Source organism: Lissotriton helveticus, chromosome 5_1 (genome assembly GCF_964261635.1).
Source record: "Lissotriton helveticus chromosome 5_1, aLisHel1.1, whole genome shotgun sequence".
NCBI lineage: Eukaryota > Metazoa > Chordata > Amphibia > Caudata > Salamandridae > Lissotriton > Lissotriton helveticus.
In genome coordinates this window covers 635,306,403-635,333,234 of record NC_136065.1, presented here as the reverse complement: position 1 = coordinate 635,333,234, position 26,832 = coordinate 635,306,403, and the positions used below count along the sequence as shown (strand labels likewise).

Genomic DNA, 26,832 nt, shown 5'->3' with positions numbered 1-26,832 from the left:
CTCTCTGTACTTTGCAGGGCAGCCACCTCAAGTTTCATTACACCACTGGTGGAGTTCTCTGAGCCAGTGCAGATCTCCGCACATAGATTTCAGTGGCGGCCGACACAGGTAAGATCGGTGAGGTGGGAAGGAGCAGGTGAGGAGGAGTTAGCAGACGACGGGGTAGGTAAAATTAAATTAAAAAAATAAATAAAACCACTTACCTTGCGCTCACCGCATCAGCGAATTGGCAAGTGCAAGGTAAGTTGTTTTATTAATTTTTTAATTAATTTTACCTTTCCTGTCATCTGTCGACTACCTACTACCCCACCCCGCCCCACCCTGCCAAGCCTCTCTGACCTGTGCCAGCCGCCACTCATAGATTTCCTTTCCTGAATAGGGCCCTTTTTGTGTGAGCGTTTCTATACTTGAAGCACAGAAACAACACTATCTTTGCAAGTGGCAATGCCATCGACAAGATATTTCTGGTGCCGGAAAGATGTAAACCTCATCTGAATCAACATATTTCTCTATATTTGGTACTGGAGTTGATTTTACTTCTGAGCTAGTGTGATGACTCTTTCAGAGGGAAAAATAATTCTTGTATGATGTTGTGGATGAGGCAATTTTTTTTAACTCAAGTCAAATCGCCTCTTGAAATAAAAAAAAGCATAATGCTTTTCTTTGATAACACATACTGGCCATTTTTTTCTGCTCACGGTGTCTCTGGTCACCAGATGCGCCCATTTCTGAGATGAGACAACATGTACCATGGCACCAAGACCTGCCTTGAACAACGAATTGTGTACATTTGTGTTACTTTTGAAGCTTGGCTGCGAGCTCTCTCATGAGATCATCTGAGCACCAGCTTGAATTTTTGGCAAGACGACAGTCACATGATCAATATTAAAAACTTTGGAAGCTTTTTTTCCTTTACCAGTCAAGAGGGATCATCTTGTTGGTTTACAGACAATACATGTTTGCAAAGCACGCTTTCAATCAAAATGTGAGACGGAGTTTTCCTTGACAAGGGAACTTTAAGTCCTGGTAGTTTGTGCCAGGCAAGAGCTTTTTCAATATCAACTACTTGCATGCAGGCCAAGAGCTATATCTGTGTGCCATAAAGCACAACAGGAGTAATTTTACAACTGCACCAGTGAGTTACGTGACACAGACCTTAATATGTTTTACTAAATCACAAGAGCCTGTTCAGGTTTTTCATCACTTCTGTTTTATGTCTGAAGGTCCGGAATAGGTTTCTGTTGATCACTGCTCTCAAGTGTGTGTGCTTGGGTACAGTTTCTAACCTGTGGTTGCCGATTAACCAAGAGCCATCATACCAAGAGGACCCAAAAGTGCCTGTTTTTTAAATATATTTATTTCCAAATGAGTCTGTCTTGCATATGTAGAGAGGGCTATCAGTAGTCCTTTCAACCCCACGATTCACATCGATGTTCTAAATATAGAGTAAAAAATATCAATTGCAAAAATATCTACTCCCATACCATAAGAGGTAAGTACAAAAATATTGAATCAAAAATATTGTGGTAAAAAATATAGATGTAACAAATCTAAATTAAAAAATATATAAATTTAAAAAAAGATATTAAATAATATTATTTTTAACCAAATAAATTAAAAAAAAATGTATTAGGACGTCAAAACACAAAAACAAGAACAGTATAACATATATACACATAAAGAAAGACTTTGTCTGATGCCCCGATTTTACATATTATTTTTGCCCCACCTCCCCCCCACCCCAGGTGGTCCCCCCTTCGGGAAAGAATAGCAAAACTAAACGCAGAAAGTTTTTAACACCGCAGTGGACACTATCATGAGGACATTACCCATCGTACTATCAGCTAGTCCTTACTTAACCGTTTGGTTAGGGAATCCCACAATTTTTCCCCTTTTGCCCTTGCCTGCCTACCCCTTTTTCTAAACACAGAGATCTCACAATTATAAGTAGATAGTAATTTACTGAACCAGACATATTCCGAAGGGGGGTTTGGATCAAGCCAGACCGTAGCCAGACACAGTCTGAATACTGCCATAGCTATAAACACAATTTTCCTATCTCCTTCATCGATTTCTTGATTACAAATCCCTAACATAATGACCTGGGGAGTCAATGAAACCGAATATCCCAATATAGATTCCAAACGCTTTTCGATTTTAGCCAGCACTTGAGAAAGACCAGAGCAAGTAGCAAACATATGTGTACTATCCGCAGCCAACCACCCACACCGAGGACAACATGTTCCCGAGGTGCCCCCCCATCGATGGATACGTGCCGGAGTTACATAAAGATTGCACCAGGTCTTGAAACATTGCACCTGCAAATTAGCTGAGATACACATTGTTTGACTGAACAGCAGGGATTCCTCACACTCAACCTGTCTGGCTCGAAGACTTAATTGCCATCTTTCAAAATGCTTGGCCAAATTGTCGCCCATTCTTTCATTAACTAGTTTATATAAAGCAGATGTCGTCGGTTGGCTACCATTAACTAGATCTAATAACGGGATTCGGTTCCGGTTGAAACATATTTTAACCACGAAATCCTGTATCTGTAAATATTTGAAAATATATTTATTCTCAATGCCAAATCTCTCTTTAATAGCGTCAAAAGTAAGCAATTCAGCACTTGAAATAAGATCCCCTATATGCTGAATCCCTTTCTCAACCCAATTTCTAAAATGTGCATCTTGGAAGATTTCCAGGAGTAGAGAATTATTTACTAAAGGAGAGTACAGATGAAGCCGCCCAATCCCGAATATTTTCCTAACGGCAGTCCAAACCCTGTAGGCACCTAGCAGAACCTTACATTTAACCCTCTTGTAATATGCAAAATCTATCTGCAGCATGAGAAGACCCCTGGCTTCTCCCCCATGAATTAGTTGATAAATTGAAATTTCAGAACCTCCAAGATTCCCCCCATTCAACAGCTCCCCCATCTGCTTCAACATAATTACCCAATAGTATATTTGAAAGTTAGAGACGAACCAGCCTCCCCGGTCTCTAGGTAAAGTCATATATCTAAGTGCCCTTCTTGGGCGCTGCCCAGCCCATAAAAACCATGAGACTAGCTGATCAAGCTTCTAAAACCAAATCTTATTAATATCTAGTGGAATAGCTCTGAAATAATATAATATTTTCGGGAGAAAGATCATTTTAACGACATTGCATCTCCCGATTAACGTCAAGTGTAATTAATTCATTCAGTGGGAGTCTGACTTAATATTTTGTAATAGAAGTTAAAGATTCAACTCTACAATAGCTTCGGGTTTAGAGCTTATATCAACGCCTAAATACCTGGCATTAGACACAATACGCTGGTGAGCTAGTACAACCTTATCATTAACAACTATTTGTGTTTTAATAGTGTTCAAATGATAGTCTGAGATCCTACCGAATTGTGAGGTTAAACTAGTTATTTCCTCTAATGCCTGACGAGGAGCAGCAGTTGAAATAGCTAAATCGTCTGCGTAGCTTTAAATTTTAATGTCTCCCCCATGGGAATAGATAGGTTGGATTATTTGGTTCTCCTGGATCATTCTGATTAAAGGATCGATATAGATAGCGAATAACAAGGGAGATCAAGGGCACCCTTGTCTCGTGCCTCGCATTATATCAATCTTCCTCGACTGTGTTCCCATCAGAGCAATTTTAGCAATTGGGTCTTTGTACATACTTTGAATTGCTCTTAGGAATCCATCCCCTATCCCATAATGCTTCATAGCTGCCCATAAAAAAGTCTCCTGTAACCTTAGTGTAGTCAAACAATGTTATTGTCCGACGTATATGATTGATGGTTTCCCGACCAGGGACGAAGCCATGTTGTTGAGGCGAAACCATTTTTTTAATAACTGACGCCAATCTGTTTGCAAAGATTTTGGAATAGATCTTGATATCGCTATTTATCAGTGTAATGGGCCGGTACGCCCCAGGTCAGTAGGTGCTTTCCCTTTCTTTAAAAATATAACAATCTTTGCATGCCTCCAAGACCCAGGAGGAGTATCCCCACTCTGTACTATGCAAAACATTTCCAGAATGATTGGTGCCAGCTGAGTTCGGAAGATCTTATAAAATTTGCCTGGGAGGAAGTCCGGCCCGACCGCTTTGCCAGACCAGACGGCAGTGAGTCTATGCACAGAAAATCTCTCCTAAATTGATCGGAGCATCCAGCATTTCCAGATCTTCAAAAGCCAATTGATCCAATTTAACCTCTTCGAGGTATCTCTTGATTTTGCCCTGGAACCCAGAAATGTCGCTGACATCTTCTGAATATAGCTTCTGATAAAACTTCTGAAAAGCAGCAAGAATTACGCCTGAGTCAGTCACTAAGCCAATGTCTGGATCTATAACACCCATAATCCAGGGTTGAGCTTCTTTTTCCCTGGTTCGCATGGCTAGCATGTGTCCCACCCTTTCATTGTTCTCGTACAACTTAGTCCACCAGGCTAGATATCTGCCCGCGAATTTAGCAAATGAGATCTCCGTTATAGCAGATTGCGCAAATAAAATCCCAGTTTGAGCCATTTCAATGCCCCCCTTCTGAAAATACCTTAACCAGATTTATCTCAGATTTCATCAGCACTTTGTACAATTCCTTTAGTTTATTTTTCTCTTTCTCCTGGGCCTCCCATCCAAACTGCGTGGTCTCACCCCTGATACCCGCTTTCAGGGTGTCCCAGACATTCTGGATACTAGTACTACCCAAGTTTTCATTCACAAATCTGGTGATCCACATAGCCATATGTTCTATATATAAATTATCATTCAACAGCCCCCTGTTGAAAGTCCAGCTGGCTACATGTTTCTGGCATTTAATATTCACTTCCAGCACCAGAGGGTTATGATCGGACATTACCCTGGGAAACTTAATATTTTGCTGCTCTGAACCAAACATTGAGAAATTAAATTTTTTTTTTAACTAAATATAACAAATAAGCCTAATTAAAAAGATACATATATTTACTTAAAAATAATGTATTAACAATTATTCGTATTTAATGTCTAGAATTTAAAAATATATCAAATATATATATATATATATATATCAATAATTTCAAATAAAAAAACATTCTATAATTAATTAAAACATTAAACTATTAAAACAATTTAAACTAACATTTCCAACTCCAATGAGTGCAACAGTAGGGAAAGTGTTGGATAGCAGAGGGGTATAAATTACTATTCCCACCTCAGTGATAGCAACAGTAGGGAAAGTGTTGGATAGCGGACGGGAAAAAATTACTATTCCCACTCCGTAGAGTGCAACAAAAGGGAAAGTGTTGGAAAGCGGAGGAGTAACAATTACTACTCCTACTCCAAAGGGTGCAACAGTAGGGAAAGTGTTAGATAGCGGAGGGGTAAAAATTACTATTCCCACTCCAGTGAGTGCAAAAGTAGGGTAAGTGTTTGATAGTGGAGGAGTTAAATTTACTATTCCAACTCCAGTGAGTGCAGCAATTAGGGAAAGTGTTGGATAGCAGAGAAACAAAAATTACTAATAACACTTAAACAGTTAAAAGAAAAAAATACACAATTAAAAAAAATAAAAAATAAAAAACATTTTTAAAATATATATTTAAATCTATTAAACATATAACATAAACGTACAAATAATTTATAAAATAAATTAATAAATACATTTATAAACAGTAATAATTTAAAAGTAGCAAATATTAACAAACAAAAAGATTATTTAAAACATTAATGCATTTATCTTATTTCATACCCTATAACACAACACCAATAACAAAACACTTCAATTTGTTTTAATTACATTCATTTACATAATTAACATAATTAATATTAAATTAAAAACATCTTATTAATAAAAAAATCCAATAAACATTAATTGAATACACAAGCTTTAACACTCTAATATCCACAACACACACCTAAATTAATAAAACACAATTATATATTATTTGTAAAAGGAAAATCCATTACTATTAACAGCTAATAATTAAATAATATAAATGATATGTATTACCCACCCTTTACCCCTTTAAAAGTAAAAACAAAACACAAAAATAAACAATTACCCAAAATAAATATCAAATAATTAACAGTAATTACCAAATATATATTAATTAATTAAACACAAATTACTTCCCACCCTTTACTCCTATGAACACCACAACACACACGTACATTTAATTACCATATGTAAATTTCCAATTAATTAATTAAAATTAACAACTAAGTATTGCTTCATCGATTAAAAATATTTAACTTCCCACCCTTTACACCTATAAAAACTACCACACACAAATATAATTAATTACACAATTGCCAATATTAATTACAAATTAATTAAGTAAAATTATTTAACAACCAATTATTAATTCATAAATTAAAAATACATTTCTTCCTAACATTTACACCTATAAACACCATAACACGCTCCTAAAATGATTACACAATTACCATAATTAATTACCAATTAATTAAGTAACAACTAATTATTAGTTAATTAATAGTAAATTAATTCACACATTTAACACTATAACATCTCAATTAAACAAATTTTAATAAATAAAATGTAATCAATACATTAAATATAATTTATTGATTCCCCTATTCCCCTACAAGCCCACAACCCGCTACGGAACAAAAAATGCAAAGTTCTAATAAAAAAAAATTAATTAATGTGATTTAATATAATTACTGCCCACCCTATTCCCCTATAAACCCACAACCCGCTCATACTAAAAGAGCAAAATAAGACAAAATAAAAAATAACTAATAAAAATGTAACACATATATCAAAAATACAAACAAATCAAATACTAAAAAACATACATCACAAACATTTAAAATATATACTAGAATAATTAAAAAACGATCTTTTTAACAACTATATTTTTGCAAACAATGTTTAACACTTCGATATTTTTAAAAACGATATTTCTCACCTTAAGTCGATATTCTTGACCACGATATTCTTGCTGTCGATATTCCTGATCCACAAAATGAATGACTCGATATATGTGCTACTCAATATTTTGTACTCGATATTCTGTCTCTGCACCCAACCCACCACTATATGATCCAACAAATAAGACTGTCTTCACAAAACATGCCTGGACTGTAGTGGGCCATACACCCAGCGGATTAGTTTTGATGGTGCCCAAATAGGAGAAAAAGTTGATAATTAAGATATTAAATAATCACAGGGCGTGAAAGCTAATAGGTCCATTAGGATGGCGGGCGGACTTTGTCCGCCCGCCACCCTAACGGAGATTGGGACCGCCCGCCATAAGGGCGGGGGTCATGTTGTGGGTATTAGGATGTTTCCGCCACAGTGGTGGGCACATCCTATATGTTTTGCATTGTGGCGTTCGGTGCTCTCTGCACCGCCCGCCACAATGCAAAACATATGTTGACGCATTTCAAGATGCAAATCGGCAGGCACCGTGCGGTGCCTGCCGCTTTGCATATGTACATGTGGGGGGGTACCATAGGTACCGCTCATGTGCCCCCTGACAGTGGTGGCAACCTGGGGGCCCTGCAGGGGGCCCCCGCAGCAATCTCCGCCTGCCTTTCCGTGGCGACATTGCCGCCGCGGAAAGGCCCCTACTTTGTACCATGGTAATATGGCTGGTGGTGTCCATTGGACACCGCCACCATATTAATCTATTACCGCCGCGGTCACAAGGCGACCGCGGCGGTAAAGCGGCGGACGGTCTTTCCGTCCGCCGCTGTCCCCTCCGCCATCCTAATCTGGCGGAGGGGAAAACGAGAGTGCTTGTCGGGCGGATTGCCTCCGCCAGGGTGGCGGTGGCCACCGCCACCCTGGCGGAGGCAATCCGCCCAACATACTAATGGACCCCTAAGCGTCCTTCTGCCAGTGTTTTTCTAATTATTGCCTAGATCTTGATATAACTGCGATAAAATATAGACATTTAAACCACAACCTGCCACATGGCATGCAGGTGACACTTATGTCTATGCATGCACTATGAAACAACATGCCTCCTCAGACAGGCCTAATTTGCCATCAAAGGGAATGCCATTCCATTGTTAGCTACAGGATATTCCTCTCCAAAACCTTTATGGAGCAGCAAAGTGATTGTGCCAATGTTTTATCCATTCAAGTAGTTTGTAAAAGACAACCTGAGTGTAGATTTTGCATGGTGGATGGACCACGGAAAATAAATTGGTATTTACCTGGATAATGACAAGGCCCTTTTGCGGTCTCTCTGCAGGCAGCGTCAGTTGTCTGTTGCAGACAACATTGCATACAATTCTCATTGAATGCATTTTGGGACTGCACCTTGCTTATGAATGGATGGATTTCTTGTCTATATGTCTGCTCCTGATTAGATCACTTTTCTCCCTATTCTTGTGTTGCTCTCTCCCCTAACACATTTCTTCTTTACCCCTACTTAAGATAGGATGAGGGTTCTACTTCCACATCTACGTTATTTAAATACTTTTCTTTTTTTCCACTTTATATCACTTTTCATTTCCTATTGAGCACTCCATTGAAGTGTACGTCCTGCTCCTTCACCTTCTCTGTAAAAACTTGGAGTGCACTTGGGCTCTTTCCCTCATTGCCTAGACTTCATCAACTATGTGACTCCCTTCTCCCCCTTCCTCTGAGTCCTGGCCCGACATGTGCTTGTCTCATCTGTGGCACCTAATGGCGTTTCATGGTTAGTTCGGTGATGCCGTTTCATGCCATTCTCGCACTGCTCCCTCCTGCTGTCCGTCTCCCATGCCTTGCTGGCCACTGCTTTTGGAGTTGCTGACGCAGGATGCTTTTAAAATGTAACCAGTATTAGCAATGTTTGTAGCTGCGACTGGCCATCTTGAAGGTCTATTCATTATACTTGGTAGTGATGCCCAATTAAAATATGAAAAATAACGCTTTCATACTTTTAAGTATGATTTGAAAACCTAGTTTTATATACTTTCAAGATGGTTGCCACATTGTGTTACACAATGTGGTGGCCATTCTTGAAGCTTAAGGCATGGACTTTCAAGCTGGCCTGTCGCTGTTATTGGCTATACAATGCTGACACACTTTAAAAGGATCTGGTAATGGCAAAACCAACAGTGGGGACCACAAAGCACTGGCAAAGAGAGACCATTTGACTTTGTTGTTACTTGTTTATGAATTGACATACCTCTTGGGTGCATTGACGAAACCTTCGGTCTCTTGAATTCATAGAGTCTAGCGATGAGGGTGCCATGGACTGTATCATAGGCTGCTGAGAGATCGGGGAGGATCAAAGTGAAGGTTTCACCTCTGTCCTTGATGTACTGGCAGGGGCGTAACACAGGCCCCGCAGCCCCTGCTGTGCGGGGGCCCCGGACCTCCAGGGGGCCCCTTAACACCACACTTCGGCTGGAGAGCTCCAGATCGAGTCCAGAGGGGGGCCCCCTATGTACCCTGCAGGGGGGGCCCTCAAGTTTTGGTACACCGCTGTGTACTGGATGTCCTCTGTTGCTGACAGGAGGGTGGTTTCTATGCTGCGGTTGCTGCAGAATCCTGACTGAGTGATGTTTAGGAGGTGGTGCTGTTCTAAAAGATAGGAGAGTTGCCTATTGATCTCTTTCTCCAAGACCTTGGACGGGAATGGTAGGAGCAAGATGTGTCTGCAATTGCTGAGGTCTTTTGGGTCCTTCTAAGCTTTTTTCAGGAGAGCTGTGACTTCTGCATGTTTCCAGCTAACTGGGAAGGTTCCACCAAGGATGGAGGTTTAATGATGGTGGTGATGTTGGTGCTGATCAGTGTTCTTCCTGAGTTGTAAATGTGGTGCGGGCAGAAGTCCGTGGGGGACCTGAGTAATGGTCTTCATAATTCCGGTGATGTCTTCTGTGGTGAGGGGGCTCCAGTTCATCAGATTATGGGTGTTCTTGGTGGTGGCAGGTGGTTGTGTGACGATGTCTTCTGCGGTGGGGTGGGGTATGAAATTACTGTATATCTTGAGTATTTTGTTGTGGAAGGCGTCAAAGAGGCTGTTGCAGAGGTCCTGTGAAGGGGTAAGATGTTGGTGGCTGCAGTTGGGTTGGGGTAATTTATGACGATGTTGAAAACATGAACTTGACGAGCTTAACTCTACTGAATAAATGGGAATAATTATAGTTATCAAACAGATATTCAGCACCTGCTCTTTCAACGTCATCCGAAGCAACAGTGGAGGTTTATTCCATCAAGTATCGTTATCTGTGATCAATTCCTCATCCTCACACACTGAGGATTTTCAATTAAAGTTTTCTGAGCACCATACTTTCTCTTGGTTCTTTGAAACAACGGTGTTCATTATGTAATTCATTTATGTACTATAGATCTCGTTACCTATTCCCAGAGAGAAATAGCTTTTAATTAGTACAACTAAAGAAGTCCACGATTGATCATTTATAGTTTGCAGGTGAAACACAAAGCAGAGAAGAGTGGCTACTCCAATTTCATCGGCAAAAAATTAATTTGTAACTTACTTTTACAACAAGAAGAGGGCATTTCTTTCCTTTTTCTGTTGCTATCCGATAACACCCATCGTGTGAGTGTGAGCAACCATTGTTCACTGTAACATCTTTCAGTCAAAAGTATTAGAAAATTGGATCTTTTGCCAGAGAAAAATTGACTTTTAATGGCAATGACATCTACTGAGGATATTCATATTTGTTCCATAATATTTTCTTGATGGCAAAAAGATTTTTTTGTTTAATTTCTGAACTTTTCAGCCTCATCCTTAGCAGGTGCTTTTATTGTTTTTCGAGACTTCATTTTCTGTGTAGTTCAACCTTCCCACAGTCAAGGTAGGACACGCAGAAGTCCTTTAGAAAATGTGTTATTCTGTCTGAAGACACCTTTGTTCAATCTGTTGTTTGGAATGGGGCGATCATAATTTCAAAGTTTCGATCCTAGTGTTTCTCACTAAAGCTATCCACACCTGTGCTTTTCAATTTTAAAATGTTGGCATGGGCAACAATAAATATATTTGTCACCCGTAGTTTACACCACATATCAAGAAGGAAACGAGGACTGGGAATCCTGGAGGGGAAATGCCTGTTTTTTTTTTTCTTCAAATGAAAGATGCTTAATATGTGAAAAGACTAAAGTGGAAAAGAAGGAAAACTACGAGATTGTAATAAGGAAATAATGGTTCAGTCTCACAATGCACCAGCAACAAATAACACTTGTGCCATATTACAAAATTGTTAAATATCTGAAAATGCAGCAGAATAATGTGCTCATAATGCTATTGTGGCATACTTCTACCAGCAAACGGAGACCTTCTAGTCATAACATTGAAACCTGTTTTTTTAAATTCCCCCCTAAACTGATAAGTTCTCTCCAACAAATTGCTGAGGAAGTGACCAGACTTCTTGTCATGAATGGTCCCTCATCTTGTTCTAATTCCCCTTTCACCAGTGGTAGCATCACACCTAGTCACTATCCGCAGCATGTATATTGAGAGAAGAGTCATTCCTCCAGTATATGGGGGTGACTTCACTTTTAAAACACAACCAAGCCATCCATGTGAGACACAGTTAACTTCTGTCCTAAATGTGCCCCTTGTTGATAAATCCATCTTTTATCAGCTCCAGACACACAAGGAGCAATCAGACCTCCGAGACAGTAACCAGTCAGGATTTGTTACCCGGATTATCCAGGTAAAGCTGGGTCTCCTGTCGATTTCTGTTCCATCCGTCTGCAGTATCCCACAGAGGCTGGATTCATATGCAGATGTGCCAGCTGGCTGCAATCAGCAATCATCAGTGTACATTAGGGCTTGTAGCTCTATGCTAATAAAACATCATTGGGGTTTAGGTGACCAGGTGATAGAAGAACTGATCTTGCATACCAAAAGTGATTGAGATGGATTACTTGCAAGTGGCAAGAGGGTGCCCTTAGAGTAAACATACAAACAGACATTTAACATATTTGGATAGTGCAAAGTGTGGCTTCAAGAGCAGAGAAGTTGGCCTAATGGTTAGGGCAGTGGACCTTGAATCTGAAGAACTGGGTTTGAGTCTCGGCAATGACGCTGAACATCCTTTGATTCTGGGCAAATCACTTAATCTCCTCGTGCCTAACAAAAATGAATGTGTCCTCATTTAATCCAACTGGTGCTATGTAAAGCGCTCTGATAACCGATTCGGGTCAAATTCGCACACAATATAAAACTCTGTAAAATAAGGAAAACAGTTTCGATGTGACTTTACCTTATAGAAATAAAATGGCATTGGCAAATCCATGACTTTAGACCAAAATTCAGTAAACTCCCAAACAAATGAAAAACGTACAACCCAAGTAACATTTGAAGATTTGTATATCTAGAATATCTCTTCCATTTTTGCACACTAGTATTTTCTATAGAGGAGCTTCTGCTGAAACAAACTCGGTCCTATTCCCACTGTAGTGTGCGAAAATGTAAATGCAAGCTATTTCTTCCCAAAGTACCTCGATTAGTTCCTGTCAGAACGGACTTCTTGGAGCTATAAAAGAGGATTTCGTGTCTGAAACCTGTGAATAGGTTTTAGATTGAGGATGCAGATCTTTAGACATCCTGAAAAGGCTAAGAATGAGGGTGCATTTTGAATCTGCGTAATCTGATCAGAGAGTACTTTAAGTAACATTTTGTTCACCTGCATTATTATATGCAAACTTCCGGTGTTCAAAATGTAACAATACATAATTTTCAAAATGTAACTTAGACAATACTTTGGCTTTTATCAAGGACCTCCAAAAGCACCCAAAGGTTATGGTTAATAAAGGGTTGACTCCACATTATCGACTCCATATGAATATGTGGTTCCCCATTTTACTCGCAATCCCTGTGTGTTCACGTTGTGCACCTTCACCACGCTGCAGCCCCTCTGCATTTTCCCTTACTTTCCCTACAGAACCAATTTTGCACCCCATTCATGCCTCCAGCCACACTATATGCCACTCTGCCTCGCGCCTACAGCCCTTCAGTGACCTTAGCTTGTTGACACAGGGCGAGGGGCGGCTCCTCCATGTGGGCGGAGGAGCGTCGCCCTACTGCTTTCTCGCAGTGCGAGAAGCAGAAAGATAAAATGGTAGTATAAATACCATTTTATGTTTCTGCTTCTCACATTGCGAGAAAGCAGAAGGGTTTGGTTGGGGGCGGGCGGGTGTGCGGTCCTGCTCTAGGGCAGGGGAGGAGTGGCTTGTTCACTCTGAGGGTGCTGCCTGTTTGGTCGGCCCTGCACTCTGCCTATTCTCGATGTAGCAGCCTACATGGAGAAAATGGCCTCCCCATGGACGCCTGTGTGTTTGGCGTCCCAACCAATCACAACGTTGACATTGCAGTGTTGTCATTGGCTTAGGGGAGGGGGGCTGCCTGCTTCCTGTAAGGAGTAGAGAAGCAGAGATGACAGGGGACCGGACCGGGCCGGCAAAGGTAAGTTAACTTTTTTATTTATTTAACCCCCCTGCACGACCCCCTCCCAGTGCAACCTCTCGGCCCCCCCCACCCGCGAGTCATGCCACCCAAGACTGCACAGGGCACATGCGAGAGTGCCAGCTGACTCACTCCTCTTGACCTGCAGCAATCTATAATAATGTGATTAGCCCCTGTTCCTCGCCAGGTCAATGAGGTTGGAGGCTAAGTCCTTTTTTGATCTCTGCCTAGCCTATCAAACAGGCCTGTGAGAGATATTCACAGGGGAGTGGGATTACTCACCCACTTGTGAATACTATAGCATTAGACTTCAGCTGTAATAACCTTTTCAGCCTTTTTCTTTTGTTGTCTTCTGTTCACCTCCATTGTTTTCAGTAGTGGTTCCAGTATCCTCCAGCCTTATCAACTTCCACTTCATGATCTTGGGCATCACTGAGAAGGACTCCCTGCTTGCCTACAATGACTATGGATGCCACTGTGGGTACGGAGGCCGGGGGCACCCCATTGACGCCACCGACTGGTAATTGTATTTCACCTCTTGGTGTTGTCGTCATAGTGTTGTGTTGATGAGCTAAGTGGGTCTTGTGAACCGTACAACAGAAAGTGCCGCCATTTGTAAAAAGGTGATACCTTGGCCAACTGTACCTGTTTAGACTTAGATGCAAGACATGTGAATGACGTGATACTTTTTCTGTGTACATCTTTTACTTTCTGAGGGCTTGTTCCTGCTTTGCGGACTATGTGTGATCTGCAAGGGATATTTTTTTATGGGTTAGTGCAAACTGGTATTGATGTCAGTTTGGAAACAGTGGTTGCAACAGTCTCTCTCAGCACACTTAGATTCCAGTGACTCACCCTACTGTGGCTATCCAACTTCACCCTTGGGGCTGCTGTGTCCTCTGTTCACTGTGGGAGGGTATAGATTAGTAGCCTGCTGTGCCAAGCCATGGAACTGTGCTCATTTTTGCATGAATGTCAATCAGCCTGTCTCTTAAGTCCAGTCTCAGAACCCCTTCCTTGCTTTTTGCTTTCACGGTGGAAAAGTGCCAGTTTCGTTATTATAAGGAGGTGCCTGACACAGGGTGAGCCATATTGCACACATAGGGCCTCTCAATGCATGTCTCGACTTTTGGCACAGGAGCTGGTACATGATGTTACAATCACTCTGATGATAGAAAAGTACCCTTACACCATGCTGTATCTCTGAGCACTTGTGCTTATTATGGTCCTTGAACAAAGGAAAAGAGAGCTGGCATGGCATTCTGAGTTGAAGGAGTTCGATGGCGAAAGGGTGTGTGTGTGGATGTGTGTTAATTTAAACCCCAAGTTTAGCACCCGAGAAATGGGCCAATGGGAGGAAATGTTTGAGGGCTTCCCTCTCATTTCATCACTGGGCATCCCCACTGACAGAATGGTGCCTCACCTGCCCAAGGAATGGATGCCGGAAGTAACCCCCAACCTCTGCTGTTCATATGAAGTAGGAAAGAAGTGTCTGGAACCTCAAGTTCCCTAATCTAACAAAGGGATCAGCATCTATAAGGGCTCTACAGCCATAGGTAGAAAATAATATACATGCATGGAACTTAAGATTCAATTTTCAGCAGCAAAGAGTGCAGAACTGACTTCCTGTAAATTCACAGATTCTTCCTCAGCATAGATAGACTAGGGATCACATTTGCCTCCATTTGTCTTGTTTAGACTGTGTCTAAAGCGAACCTGTCTTTTATAGGATAAAGTCCTTGTTGTTTGCTTGTGAGATTAAAGACGTGTAATCTCATTGCACTCTTTGAAGGTAGATATGGAACTTAAGAATTCAGTAGAGTTCATTGTCAACAAAGGGCCATGGCTGCTACTCCGTACCGCTTAGCTGGTATACACAGAGTTTGCACTGTTTGACATATGTAATTGGCTATTGAACTGCTGTAATCCCAGGAATGGGATTGGCCAAGTCCAAGGAGGCATCCCATCTACCATTTCTAACAAGCCACTGAGAGTGCTGGGCAGTGCCCATGTTGTGGACACCAATAAGAAATGTCGTGATACTTTTCCCTCTTCCAAAGACATTGAGCTCAGAAGAAATAATATTACGATGGCCCAATGTTATCACCAATGTCAGATATAGATTTGCTGTGTGTTTGGCTACAGAAACTTACCTTTGCCTTACCAAACTATTTGCTTTCACAAGAGGAGGGGCCATTGAGGTTCTCTAGAATAGTAGAGTGCAGGTTTATTAAATACGTACAGAATAAAATGGCTGAAGGCATGGACTGACCTAGAGAATGAGAGTAAAATACTCACCAATAGTAAATCCAGCTATTCATCGGAAAAGCCAGGCAAAATAACTCAACATATTTTCATCTTTGCCCACAGCGGTTTCTTTTGTCACTTGTATGATAAATTGTATTGAGTCCAGATTTTGACACTTATAAGGCACCCACGGGCACCAGATCATGATTCCACCTCGCTAGGTCCAGACTCAAGGCTCCACGAGTGCCATCCACATTCTTGTAAGTTTGAACACCAAAATCACCGATCAAGCCTATAAACCACCACACTAAACAGAAGACAAGGCCTGGATGGTCAATGAGACCCCAACATGGGAAGTGGTTTTCCTGGGAATGAGTAGGAAGTAAAGTGTTTGGGGGTTTGAAACGAGAGCGAAGATCATTGGGTACAGTTACATATGCTACCTGCAGTGTGTGCAGGACAGTGGTTTATGAAGAGGGTGTATCACTGTCTTCACCTAGGTCTGTTATATATTGAGTAGGTTAGCTGACTGTGGAGGCTGTTGAGTGAATGGATTTGGCTTCAGCACGGTCTGACATACGTGGATGGATGGAAGCAGTAGTTTAAGGTGGACATGCAATGCACACAATAAGTGCAGTGGTTTGCGTTTCATTTGTGTTATTTATGGGTGGAAAGAAGTGAATGGAGTCCTTGTGCCGTGTGTTAGGCTTGCAGTGTTTTGGGTCATTTCAGAGTACTGGATTCGACTGAGATGGGCATGTGTAAGGCATTTATGCCTGGATCCTGGTGTGTGGGGGTTGGACTAAACCAGATCTTTGTATTTGACCGCACATTAATATATCCTTACGTAGCGTGCTTGGATTTATATCTGAAGGTGCTGCCACACTCATGACTGCTGCTATGGGGACTTGCTGAAGAAGGGGTGTCAGCCATACTGGGACAACTATCAATTCACCTTAACACAGGGTGATGTACAATGCAGTAAGTACAAACTACACAGTAACATGTTGTGGGCCATTTCTTCAATTATTGCTTCGAGCTGTACTCTTTTTAGGTGTAGGCCACAGGCAGCCTTAGAATTCTGCTGTTTTTCACAATCCATCACAAATAAATAGAGTGGACTTTGGATCTGCCCCTTGCTTAAGACTGGAATGCTTTGTTTTCTGTCTCACTTCCCTGCTCTTGAATCGAAGGCCTCCCTTTCTTTTTCTAGTCTATTCCCACACAGGGGCAGTTCATTCTCACAGTATTCTTATTGGATGAGCTTTACTATTCCTTTGCATGCACGAGGAGACTCTTTTCCTCTTTTCTATTTAATATATATATATATATATATATACATACATACATACATACATACATACATACATACATATATATATTCACTGAAAAAACCATAGGTTATAGACCATATATAGTTAGGAATTAGCATTTACAAAACCTTGAAAATTCACTGAAAAAAACATAGGTTATAGACCATATATAGTTAGGAATTAGCATTTAAAAAACCTTATTTTACTCACACAAAACCATTGAAATTCCATATATAGTTAGTTGTACTAACTATATATCGCGCACCCGCAATCCACTGCTGATCATGTCACATATTACATCATTCATGACATGGTCAGTGACATCACTGATGACATCACTGATGACATCTCAAATGACATCACTGATGACATCACTGATGACATCTCAAATGACATCACTGATGACATCACTGATGACATCTCAAATGACATCACTGATGACATCTCATTTGACATTACTGATCACATCACTGATGACATCATTGTAAATGCTAATTCCTAACTATATATGGTCTATAACCTATGGTTTTTTCAGTGAATTTCAATGGTTTTTTAATAGCAAATATCATAAGCTGTCGATTGTCAAGTACGTGGTAAGAAAAAACATTTTTGTGTTTATGCACACTGATCTGCTTTCAATGCTGCCCCCCCCCTTCATTTCTATTAGGAGTACTCTCTCTTTGCAGATAGTGAAGGGTAGTTAACGCAGGCCTTTGCCCCCGTTGTAATCCGTCGTGCCTGCTTCTCTCTCCATTTGATTGATTGTTATCCAAGCATTTACTGTTTTAGAATTGGTTCTCTTTGGTTCATTCTCTATTTACAAACAAGCACAGAGTCGCAATACTCTGTTTAGTCTTTGCAGATAGCGTAAAATCGTGTAAAAAAACAAAAGGAATCGAGCAAAATCAGTAGGCCACTAATGGGATCTCTTTTTGACCTCGCTAAAATAGAAACATTAGGAACAACCTGTTGAAAATAGCAATGTGTATGTACATAAGCGGCGTTCATTTGTGTTCACAGTACCCCTTGTTGATTGTTTGAATCGAGCATTGAATTGTTCGAAGTTGGTTCTCTTAAGGATCTTCTCTGCCTGCAAACGGGGAAGAATAGGAATATTCTCTCTCCCTTTGCAGATAGTGAAGGGTAGGTAACGCAAACCTTTAACACGTCGTGCCTATTTCGTTCCTCATTGATTGATTGTTTGCCCGAACATTGACTGTTTGGGAATTGGTTCTTTTTGGAGGTATTCCCTGTTTGCAAATAAACGTAGGAAAATCTTTGCAAGTAGTGAAAGGGTAGGTAATGCGGACCTTTCTCCCCCGTTGTAATCTGTCATGCCTATCTACTCCCCACTGATTGATGCACCTGTTTCACCCGGACCATTTACTAGAGATAGGTCATCTGGCCCGATCAGAGAGCACCCCTAGTGAAAAGGACATATGCAATAATAACGAAGTGATCACTGTATCCTGTTAACAGAAACTTTAGCATGAAACAACCTGGAAAGAAAGGAATAGGAAAACGAAAATCAGTAGGCCACTGATGAACTTTTTATTAAATAACAAACAAAGAAACGATAACAATACGTAATGATAAAACCTATTATTGTCCTAGAAACAAGAAACGTTAGAAGTAAGCCCGTAATAAGAAACCTGAAAACAGTAAGAGAAACCAAGTGTGACATTGCAACGACCACAAGGCAACGAGGCTTCATCGCCCCTCACTGCCCCAAAACGTGTCTGTCCCACCGCCTGCCACGGCCAAATAACGGCAAACTGGGAAAGATACAAGTCAGCAGACATCCGCCCCATTCTGGAAACTTCCAAAGTGCAACAGGTTTGCGGCTACGCCCAGCCGGAAGCAACACATATAAGGCGGGTCCTGCTGCCAACCGTCGGCAGAAGATCATCACGTAGGGTGTAGCCGGAGGAAAGGCCGAGGCCAATGGGACCCGGCCAGGAGGATTGCTACGACAACCCTGGAGAGTTGCAAGGGGGGGAATGTCTGTGTCCTCGACCCTCCCCTCTCTCTCCCAGTCCGGCCACCATCAACCAGAGGCCGAGGCCGACGGGATCCGGCCGCGGTGGCGGTAACCCTGGAGAATTGCAGGTTAGACCCTCTCTCTCCCAGTCTGGGCCACCATCCATGGAGGGCCTGGGAGTGGAGAGGCCACTGCACGAAAGGCCCAGGAGAGGCACCACACGCCAAGGCCTGCCCCACCGGATGAGCCAAGGAACCCGTTCATGGGGCCAGAGCAAAGGGCGTCCGGCCGCCATCCACCGGAGGTCCGGCTCAAAGAAGGACGGGACATTTCTTCTTTCTTTTATAATGGCTGCGACAACACTGGGGGGGGGATGTCTTGCACATGCCTCCGACCCCCCCCTCGTCCTCATCGCCTGGTCCGGCCATAACAAATGTCAAGCGAGACGCCGTGGGGTGCACTGGGAGGGAGAGACGGTGCGAACAGGCCTCTCCCGCCTCCCCAGGTGGAGGCTTCCCAGCTGCACCCTCAGCGCTCCAGGCGCCCGGAAAAGGGTTCTTCCACTGTGGCGATGCTGCAACGTCTCGCCCGGCAGGGTGGAGCCCGTCCGCTCATTTGACCCCGCGATCGCCGGTAGCTACCGAACTCTCAAAATGGCGGTCGACCTGGCAAGAGCGGGCCCAGCATAAAGAAATGGCCCGGTCACTGGTTGACTCCACCACCGTAGTCCTCCACGACCTTGAAGATTCTAGCGGAGCCGCGGGAGTCCCCGACCCCCGCAGACACCCCCGATGGGGAATGACTGCCATGATCGCCCGTGGAGTGACAAAACTGTAGCCGTGGGACGTCGGCGCTCCCATGCTGGCGCCAGCCTCAGTTTGAATGACTAGAATCCTGCAGACCACAGTTCGGATCAGTTCCGGTGAAAGCACAGTGTGACCCGGTAGGAAAAATTGTTGCACCCCCTCCCCTTTTTGACTGATGGTTCAAACCACGATCCTTTCCTTTGCCCTTTTAACGGAACTTTGGACTGCCTCCCCCCCCCCCCCCCCCCGGGGCGCCCCACGCCGTTATTCGGAGGGCGGCAACTTACTGGACATCACCTTGGTGCCATCCACATTTCACCGCGTTCTGCTGCCTTGGAACTATTCGCACAACAGACCGCTACTGACGACCCACCCCCCGGGACGCCCCACGCCAGATACCCAAATCAGTGCGGCACCCAGGCAACATCACCTGGGTGCCGTCCAGAAATCTGGACGTTGTGCTGCCTTGGGACTATTCGCACAACCGACCGCTACTGACCATTGTTCCTTCTTTTTCCCTAAAAATTTTTACATGTTTTTACTGTTTTTGTTTTGTTGTATATATTTATAAGTTATTAAAGTTTTATATTCCTACTACTTTGTTGGAGTGCTATATATTTTTAATGTGACACATAATTGTAAAAACTTTGATGTACAAAGAGTCATCCCTGGAATCTTCCGCTTCAGGCTTGGTCCCCTCCCCAATCACAATACAGGATGGTTTTCAGATAGTAGGAACGCGTGTGGTGTGACGGATCTCATCGGGTGTGGGCCTTGATCTACTATAACTCCTTTGAAGAGGGGTGATTCTTTACAGCTGGGGCCATAAACTACATCTGCAGGGCTAGCTGATAGCCTGGGACCGGCCTGGACAATCGGACACAGAGGAAGAGGAGTGTCAGAGGGTGCGGTAGTGAATAGGGCGAAAGGGAGGTGTCGGGCGGGCACAGAGTGTGATTCTCAGGGAAGAGCAGCGCAGATGGGGGGAGGTTTATTGCCCATGCATAAGACAGAGAGCGGGGGTGACCAGTGCCTGGGGGAGATGCTTGCGAGGGTGGGGAGCCATGCTACGGATCGACAGCGTGCAGAGAGTGGGTCTGGTCAAGGCATCTAAAATGCGTGCCGTGCACGACAAAAGTGTGGCATTTGAAAAAAGGCAAGATGGCGCAGACAATGTTTTTCAACACTTCCTGATTTTTTACCGCTAAGCATCGTCAGAAATTATCGCAGATAAACCTTGCTATTATCAAGGTTTATCGCAAATGCGATAAAAAACGGCCGCAATGCATGAATATCGCTGAAAAGTCAGCGATATTCATGCATTACCGAGCTAATGCTCTTAGCCATGTTATCCACCTCCCATTGGATAACATGGCTAAGAACTGCTCAGGGCAGGTGTTACTTTTTGGAGCGCGAATATCTCCAAAAGTTGGTAATAGGAGATAGCGATGTTAGCGACTGTTTCCAGTCGCTAACATCTTGGCATGCCCACTTTGCATGTCATTAGTGATAAATATCACTGACATGCAAAGTGGGGCCCAAGATGGTCGCTATCTCCTACTAGCGGTCGCTAACTGGTGTTAGCTAACTGGTGTTAGCGACAGCTAGGTAATAGGGAGATAATTTTATCTCCGCTTTCTTGGCTTTTAAAGCCAAAAAAGCGGAGATAAACCCCCTTGATAATATGCCCCGTTATCTCTCCCACACTACCGGTCCCCCTGGGCTTAAACGCCGAGATGGTAGGGACTGCATCCCGTGGAGATAGGCCGAGACGTCACTCAGCAGAAAAAAAAGTAAAAAAAAAGTCTATAAACATACAATAAGTTAAAAGTCAATCATTCTTCTTTCCTTGTAGTACGCTCCCCAGTCCGCTTCCCGTTACGCTAACCGAGCGCACCCCACCAAAAAAACGTTTTTTTTTTGTTTTTTTTGCCCCGCGGAGCTTTTTTAAAGCCTCCACATCAAACCTATGGGGTCAGGGAGGATCTACTATGCCCCCTTATTGTCATTTGCCCCTTCGCTTTGGCCTCCTCTTGTCTCTCGATCCTACCGAGAGACAAGATGGCGGCCGCTACGGACTGTTTGGAATGTTTACAGACGCCGGAGAACCAATCAGCTTCGCTTCACAAAGCTCTGTAACGCGAAAAGTACGCGTAGTGGAGCGCTGCCCGGTGCGCTGTTACAGATATATATCTTTTTTTGAACGTTAATTTCTCAAAATCCACTGGAGCACATATATTGAGACCTAGCAAAGGCACATCGGGCTACCAGTCCCTACAATTTTGCTAAGTTTCGTGCAAATCCATTCAGCCGTTCGATTTTTTTTTTTTTGCCCCGCGGGGCCCTTTTAAAACCTCCACATCAAACCTAGGGGGTCAGGGAGGATCTACTATGCCCCCTTATGGTCATTTGCCCCTTCGCTTTGGCCTCCTCTTGTCTCTCGATCCTACCGAGAGACAAGATGGCGGCCGCTACGGACTGTTTGGAATGTTTACAGACGCCGGAGAACCAATCAGCTTCGCTTCACAAAGCTCCGTAACGCGAAAAGTACGCGAACCGGAGCGCTGCCCGGTGCGCTGTTACAGATATATATCTTTTTTTGAATGTTAATTTCTCAAAATCCACTGGAGCACATATATTGAGACCTAGCAAAGGCACATCGGGCTACCAGTCCCTACAATTTTGCCAAGTTTCGTGCAAATCCATTCAGCCGTTCGGGCTAAAAGTGAGGCCAACCGCCCTATGGAAATTAACATTGGAAAAACGCGTCTTGGGACCCCCCTTTTTTCTCAGCCCCCCCTTGACGAACCCCCCCCAAAGTTTCAGGGGCTTCTCAGAAACAAAATGTTCCATTTTTCTGAAAATTTCAGCCAATTCCGTCCACAAACGCCAAAGTTATTAGACATAGAATTTTCAAAAATCCCATAGAGAAAAAATCCTAACTATATATACCTACTGGCGACCGCCAGTAGGTAATATATATATATATATATATATATATATATATATATATATACATATATAAAATGAGAACTGCAAAAAGGGATGGGTACGGTTAACCATGTATGATGATGTTCTTCTTACAGTTCTATTATTTGTAGCCAACAAAAGTAGGCCTTGTCTGGTCACATTTCTTCTTATAAGATTGGCCCTACTGGTCCTAGCATGCTATGTATTGTTGGAGTATGTGGGCATGCAAGTGGGGGACAATCTGCTGCATAAAAAAACACTTATAAGGTACCAAAGGCGAGCTCTATTGGCTATGCCAATGCTTTTTTTTACTGGGGTATATTTATGCGGAAGTCCTAGGAGAATCAGCATATCTGTTTGATTGGATAGTGGTGGGCATGTGCCATTTGAAAGAGGTAGACATTAATGGTAGTGGTATTTGAGGGAGGCAGGCAACGTCTGCATGGAAGTGAAAATATGACCATGAATATGAGGTTTGTTGTTAACAGTGCTTAGGGGGTTAGAGTGGGTTTCAGTCATGGTTTTGTTAGTTGAATCTCCTGAAGGATGAGATTTCAGAGAAAAACCTGTCACTTTAATTTATGGCTATGGTGGCAACAGAGGCGGTGAATTTACAGATGAAAGCTGTGTTAAAAACATGCAATCTATAAATTTCATATGAGGTAAAAATATCAGAGGTTGAGATATACGGTGTATTATGGAAGTCAGGCGGGTTAACGTCAGCCAATCGTCCTCTAGTTGAAATCATTCTCAATCAATCAATCAATCAATCAATCAATCAATCAATCAATCAATCATTCAAATGTTTGTAAAGTGCGGCTACTCACCTGTAAGGGTCTCAAGGCACCTGGGGAGGGGGGCTGCTGATCTGTCTAGGCACCTTGGTTCAGTTGAAGAGCCAACACTTGAGTCCTTCCTGAACTGGGGAAGCAACAGTGATTCCCTGAGGTGGAGATATTTTAACGGTGAAGTAGGAGAAGGATCTTCCTCTGGCCCTGGTCTTACAGATCTGAGGGACAGTATCCAGGGCCTGTTGGGTGAAGCAAAGGTATGTGGTGGGTGCGTGGAATGAGACTCAGTGGTTGAGGTATACGGACGGAGCTCACATCAAAGAGCACTTTGTAGGCGTGTGTGAGGAGCTTGAAGGTGACCCTTTTGTTGACTGGGAGGTAGTGGAGTTCTCTCAGGTGTTCGGTGATGTGGCTGCGGCGGAGCATGTTGAGGACGAGTCTGGCTGCAGCGTTTTGAATGTTCTGCAGTTTCTCGAGGAGTTTCCGGGTGATGCTGGTGTAGAGAGCGTTGTTATAGTCGAATCTGCTGCTGATGAGCTTGTGGGTGAACAGCTTTCTGGACTCAGTGGGGATCCATCTGAAAATCTTTTGAAGCAGGTGAAGCGTGTGAAGGCAGGATGAAGAGATGACGTTGATCTGGTGGCTCATGGTGAGCAAGGAGTCCAGTATACTGCAGATGTTTTGTGCGTGATCCGTGGGTGTAGGGGTATGCTTCTAGTGTGGCGAGCCATCAGGACTCATCCCAAGTGGAAGGAGTGAGGCTCAGTATGAGGACTTTGGTTTTGTCTGAGTTGAGCTTGAGGCAACTGTCTCTCATCCAGGTGGCAACAGCCTTCATCCCATTGTAGAAGTTGCTCCTGGCAACTGTGGGGTTGTTGGTGAGGGAGAGGATGAGCTGGGTGTCATTGGCATAGGAGGCGATGTTGAGTCTGTCATTCCTGGCGATAGGTGTGAACGGGGCCATGCAGACATTAAAGAGGGTGGTGCTCAGGGAGGAGCCCTGGGGCACTGCACAGCTGATCTCTGTAACTTCTGAGAGGCTTCGGGGTAGTCTGACTCTCTGTGTTCCACCGGTGAGGAAGCAGCAGATCCATTGCAGGGCTTTATCGTGGATACTGGCATCATTGAGTCTTGTGCAGAGGGTGCGGTGGGAGACGGTGTCGAAGGTGGCTGAAAGGTCCAGGAGGATGAGGGCTGCTATTTCACCTCAGTTGAGGAGGGAGCGGATGGGGTCTGTAGCAGCGAGGAGTGCAGTCTCAGTGCTGTGGTTGCTTTGGAAGCTGGATGATTTTGAGAGTTCCAGGACGTGGTTGGCTTAGATGAACTCAGAGAGTTGGGCGTCAATGGCTTTCTCGATGGTCATGGCTGGAAGAGAGCAGGGAGCGGGGTCTGAAGTTCTTAAGGTCCATCAGGTCGGCAGAGAGCTTCTTCAGCAGGGGGTTGATCTCGCATGTTTCCATTCTTTAGGAATTGTGCGCATTGGCATTGATTCTTTTTTGTTGAAGGGCCAATTTCTTTGTAGTTTTGAGGATGATGAGGTGCGGATTTGAAGGCTGCGTGGGCTTCAGGGTATTTTTTGCTCCTCTAGCTCTTCTCGAGCTGTCTGCAGGTGTACCTAAACTCTTGAAGGGTGGGAATAAACCAGCTTGCTTTCTTGGAGTGTTACTTGCCGGGGGCATTGTTGAGGGGACCAGAGTGTCGAAACAGTCAAAGATCCACCGGTGTAGGTTTCGTGCTGAGGCGATGGCTTCTGTGGATATCGGCAGAGGGGTTTTGCTGAGGGAGAACGTGAGATGTTATTCGGTAACCTTGTTCCAGCTTCTACGGGGGAAGCAGTGTGCGTGGTGTTGTACGATGGATTTGGTGAAGGAGAAGTGGATGCAGCAGTGGTCGGTCCAAGGGATCTCTGAGGTGTGGCTGAAGGTAATGTTGTGGCTGGCAGAGAAGACAGGGTTGTGCATGTGTCCTGCTGAGTGAGTTGGAGAGGTGACTAGTTGTTGGAGTCCTGCTGTGGTGAAGTTCTCTAGTAGGGATGCAGCGTTCTGGTCTTTGGCATTGTCCAGGTGAAAATTGAGGTTGCCGAGTAGGATGTAGTCAGTGGATGCCACAGCATGGGGTGCGATGAAGTTGATGATGGCGTCACTGAAGGGTGGGCAGGGAGCGGGAGGTCTGTAGATGAGGGTGCCGCAGAGGGTGGTGTTAGGGTTGGTCTAAGTCTGGAAGTGGAGGTGCTCCATGCTAGTTGTTGGATCATCTGAGTAGGTGGTAAGACAGAGGGTGTTTTTGTGAATGTTGGCAATGCCTCCCCCTAGTTGGTTAGTGCTGTCATTGTGAATGATCTTGTAGCCGTCAGGGATGGTGATGGCAATGTCCGGGGCTGAGCTGGGGTTCATTCAGGTTTCTGTGAGGAAGGCGATGTCATGGGAGATGTAGTCGAGAAGGTCTCAAATCTCTATGACGTGTTTGAGGAGGGAGCTAGTGTTGAGTAGGATACAGCTGAAGTGGTAGGGTCCGGTGTTTAGGAGGTGCAGGAGTGCAGTTGAAGGTGAAGGTCGGGGGCAGTGATGGCAGGAGAAGGGGCCATGGAAGTCTTTCAACGTTGTGAGGTTAAAGGCGGCGTGGCATCCAGGGTTGAGGGCAAAGAGGGTGCTGGTGTCGTAGCGGTGGAGGGTCCGAGGACCAGGGTCATTGGCATTGGGTGTGGTCCAGGTGAGACAGGCACACATAGCTTGCCTTTAGCGTGCCGGCGGGTGCGCATCAGCCACCATTAAGTAGTGTGCAGGGGAGGCTGTACAGCTGGGAGGCAGGAAATGCGATGAGCGGGAAAGTGTCACTGGAGGGGGGTAGGCCAGCGGGGAATCGCAGCAGCGGGGAACAGCAGAGAAGAAAATGCGCAAAATTGGCAAAAAGGCAAAAGTGGCAACAGGGGAGAACAAAAAGATGACAAAAAGACAGTGAAATGGAGAAAGAGAGAGAAGAAGGAGAAGAACCCAGAGCAGAGAGACAGAGGGCAGTGCAGCAGTGGAGCAGAGGCATTCTACCACTGGACCACCAGGGATGAGGTGCAGGCGGGAGCCTGCAGGTGGAGGAGGGCCTCAGACCACTGACCAGAGAGTCAGCAGCAGCTACTGGGGCAGCAGCTACCAGGAGGAGCTGTGCAGGGAAGAGAGCAGTCCACTGACAAGATCAGTGTATTGCACCTTCACCGTGCGGCAGCCACCAGTAAGTAGTGTGCATGGGAGGGCTGGACAGCTTGGAGGTGGGAAACACAGGGAGCAGGAAAGTGGCGCTGCAGGGGGGGGGGGTCACTAGGGAATGCAACGGCAGAGAACAGCATAGAAGAAAATG

General features: G+C 43.9%; 1 protein-coding gene across 1 annotated transcript in view; it reads left to right on the top strand.

Moving 5' to 3' along the window:
* Nucleotides 1-26,832, top strand: part of LOC144753322 (group IIE secretory phospholipase A2-like) — a 92,328-nt gene that overhangs the window by 62,484 nt on the left and 3,012 nt on the right. The window contains exons 4-5 of the mRNA XM_078641059.1: nucleotides 13,752-13,896; nucleotides 16,498-16,604. Coding sequence (XP_078497185.1) covers nucleotides 13,752-13,896; nucleotides 16,498-16,604 — 252 coding nt within the window. The remainder of the gene's footprint in view (nucleotides 1-13,751; nucleotides 13,897-16,497; nucleotides 16,605-26,832) is intronic.